General features: G+C 39.1%; 1 protein-coding gene across 1 annotated transcript; it reads left to right on the forward strand.

The window, feature by feature from the left end:
* Positions 1–1,596: 1,596 nt before the first annotated feature.
* On the forward strand, positions 1,597–3,406 carry LOC107892624 (L-type lectin-domain containing receptor kinase IX.1-like; the record flags this gene model as incomplete). The annotated part of the gene is made up of 1 exon (XM_016817688.2): positions 1,597–3,406. A coding segment is annotated over one exon (1,674 nt), but the record flags the coding sequence as incomplete, so codon positions are not given.
* Positions 3,407–3,746: the final 340 nt, after the last annotated feature.

A 3,746-nucleotide genomic window follows, 5' to 3' on the forward strand; every position in this document is an offset into this window, starting at 1 on the left:
GAAATATTCATTGAGCAACCTGAGGGTTTTGAGGTCTCTGGTGAAGAACAGAAGGTTTACAAGTTGAAAAAGGCCTTATATGGCCTAAAGCAGGCTCCAAGAGCCTGGTATGAGAGGATTGATGGCTACTTGGCAAGGCTCGGGTTCACAAAGAGTGTCAGTGAGCCTACACTCTATGTTAAGAAGGATCAAAAGGAAACTTTGCTAATTGTTTCCTTGTATGTTGATGATCTGCTAGTCATTGGTTGTAAAGATGAACTGGTAGAAGACTTTAAGAAGCAGATGCAACATGTCTTTGAGATGACTGACCTTGGTCTAATGACCTATTTTCTTGGTATGGAAATCAGACAAGGAAGTGATGGTATTTTCATAAGTCAACAAACATTTGCTTCCAAGGTGCTTGAAAAATTTTGCATGTCGAAATGCAAATCAGTCACTACACCAGTTGCATTGGGGGAGAAATTGTCAAGTGCCAGTAAGCATGATCGAGTAGATGAGAAAGCATATAGAAGCTTAATTGGTTGTTTGCTTTATTTAACAGCAACTAGACCAGACATTGTCTATGCGGTTAGTCTACTTTCAAGGTTTATGCACTGCAGTAATGTGGCACATCTGAAGGCAGCAAAAAGAGTGTTAAGGTATGTCAAAGGAACCATCGATGCTGGTGTAAAGTTTTGGAGGGCAAAGGAGCTGAAACTCTTAGGCTATTCTGATAGCGATTGGGCAGGGTCAGTTGATGACATGAGGAGCACTTCAGGTTATTTTTTCACCTTAGGCTCGAGTGTTTTCAGCTGGAGTTCAAAGAAGCAACAAACTGTTGCACAATCCACAGCAGAGGCTGAGTATATCTCAGCTGCAGCAGCAGTAAATCAAGCCATTTGGCTTAGGAAGATTTTGGATGATTTGAATGAAAATCAAGCTCAGCCTACTGAGATTAGAGTGGATAACCAATCAGCTGTGGCCATAGCCAAAAATCCAGTCTTCCATGGTAAGACTAAACACTTCAAAATCAAATTTCATTTTGTTAGAGAAGCTGAGCAATCGAGGGAGGTTAGCTTAGTTCATTGCAGTTCAGAAATTCAGTTAGCTGACATTTTAACTAAACCATTGGGAGCCAACCGATTTAATGCTTTGAAAGAAAAGATTGGTGTTTGTTGCATACAGCCCAAGGAGGAGTGTTGAAGCTGTGGCCTGCAGTGCAACAGAGAACCAGTAGCAGAAAATTGATCAAAGACCAGCAGCAACAAATTGTATAATTTGAGCTGCTACACTGTTTTGAAGTAAAGTAATGAAGCTGGTTCTCTTGGAAGATCACATTTTAGATGTTTTGTTCCTATGGAACTTTGTTCAATTCTTTTGTATTTTGACAGCAAAGTCAGTAGGAAAATTGACTGATGTAATAGCTGGTATGCCAGTCTTCTTTTGTAATCAACTTGCATTATTTTAGTATGTATTAAGTAAGGGCAGTTAAGTTAGTAGGTAACTGTCAAACATTACTTGTAACTCCCATATATTCAAAAATTTGAATGAAAAATATATGACTTCAGTTACAATTCTTTGCTGAGTTTTTTTTAGTTCTCTTTTTGCTTCATTTGATTTGCTTCTTTGTACTGCCATTTATCCAACAATGGACTTGTCTTCTTTCTCGCTCCTGTTGGCTCTCAAATCCCACCAAATTCAGCTGGTGGCTTTTTGGGATTATTTAATACAACAACCAGCGATTCATCTCAGAACCAAATCGTTCTCGTTGAGTTCGACACGTTTGAAAATCCTGAATGGGATCCAACCGGTATTGGTAGTCATGTTGGGATTAACGAAAACTCAATTTCTTCAGCAAATTATACCAGATGGAATGCTAGCTTTCATAGTGGAGATACGGCAGATGTAGTCATTAACTACAACGCTACTACTAAGAACTTAAGTGTCTCTTGGAGCTATCAAAACACCAATAATCCTCGAGAGAATTCTAGTCTTTCATATCAAATCGATCTGATGACGGTTTTACCAGAGTGGGTCATGGTCGGATTTTCTGCTGCTACAGGTAAGTACGTAGAGAGGCATACACTCCAATATTGGGAATTCGGTTCAAGTTTAATTGTGGCAGAGGATACAAGCGGCAACAAAGCAAGAAACGTTAGAATAATTCCGGGTATTGTAGTTCCTGTGGGTGTTCTGATAGCTGGGACAATTATAGCTTTTATAATTTGGAGGAGGAAGAAGCATGCGAAAAGAACACCAGAAACAACAAACTTGACATCAATGAATGATGATCTTGAAAGAGGAGCTGGACCAAGAAGGTTTTCTTATACTGATCTTGCCTCAGCTACCAATAACTTCTCGGAACAAAGAAAGTTGGGTGAGGGAGGCTTTGGTGCAGTTTATAGGGGCTACCTGAATGATTTGGATGTGGAGGTTGCTGTTAAAAGGATTTCAAGTTGGTCCAGACAACGGAGAAAAGAGTATGTAACTGAAGTGAAGGTGATTAGCCAATTGAGACACAGGAATCTGGTGCAACTAATTGGTTGGTGCCATGATAAAAATGATTTCATACTTGTCTATGAATTTATGCCAAATGGCAGCCTTGATTCCCACCTCTTTGGTAGGAGAAGTCCACTGACATGGTCTGTGAGGTACAGAATATCGCTTGGATTGGCATCTGCACTTCTCTATCTTCATGAAGAGTGGGAGCAGTGTGTGGTGCATCGAGACATTAAATCAAGCAATGCAATGCTTGATTCTGGTTTCAATGTCAAGCTTGGTGACTTCGGATTGGCTAAACTCATGGACCATGAGCTAGGTCCTAAAACAACTGGATTGGCTGGAACTTTAGGCTACTTGGCTCCAGAGTACATAAGCACAGGTAGGGCTAGTAAGGAGTCGGATGTTTATAGCTTTGGGGTAGTCCTTTTAGAAATTGCAACTGGAAGGAAATCTGTTGATCCTGGAAGAAAATCTGACATGGGATTGGTTGAGTGGATTTGGGGTCTTTATGGGACAGGAGAGCTAATTTTGGCTATTGACGACAAGTTGGGCAAGGAATTTGATGAGAAACAAGTGGAGTCTTTGATGATTGTTGGACTGTGGTGTGCTCACCCAGACTGTAATTCAAGGCCATCAATCAGGCAAGCGATTCAAGTTCTTTATTTGGAGTCACCGTTGCCAAATCTTCCAGTCAAGATGCCTGTTCCGACATATCAAGTATCTTTACCATCAGTCTCCTCCTCTTCCGAGCCTTCAGTAACATATTCAAGCATGAATTTGGGGCGTTAAACATGATTTGCATTCATCTGGATGTGCTTCTAGTTTCATTTTCCTTTTCTTTTTAGTCTTGACATTTCATTTTGATGTATAAACTCTTGTATAGTTACTGAGAAGAATTTAGTTCCATCCAAGTGTAGCTTAACCCTTTTCGTTCTGTCATAAAGATAGATTAACATGTTTGTCTTGAATATCTTTGCTGGTCACAAATAAATTTTGGTTCATATATTGAGTTCTAAGGCTAGAAAATGAAAAAAAGCCGATCACCATTTAGACAGCCTCGAAATGATTCAAGCACGATTTTATTTTAACCCAAAATTATTAAAAAAGGTTACTTGAAATGACCATAAAAAATAACTTGAAACGATTCGTGATGACCAAACTTGAAAATTTTAATTGTCAAACTTGAATGACTCAAATTAAAAATGATCTGAAGCTGAAATAATCGAAAATTATAAATTCATGTTAAATTGATCTATTAATGTGAT

This window comes from Gossypium hirsutum, chromosome D11, assembly GCF_007990345.1.
Source record: "Gossypium hirsutum isolate 1008001.06 chromosome D11, Gossypium_hirsutum_v2.1, whole genome shotgun sequence".
Lineage (NCBI taxonomy): Eukaryota > Viridiplantae > Streptophyta > Magnoliopsida > Malvales > Malvaceae > Gossypium > Gossypium hirsutum.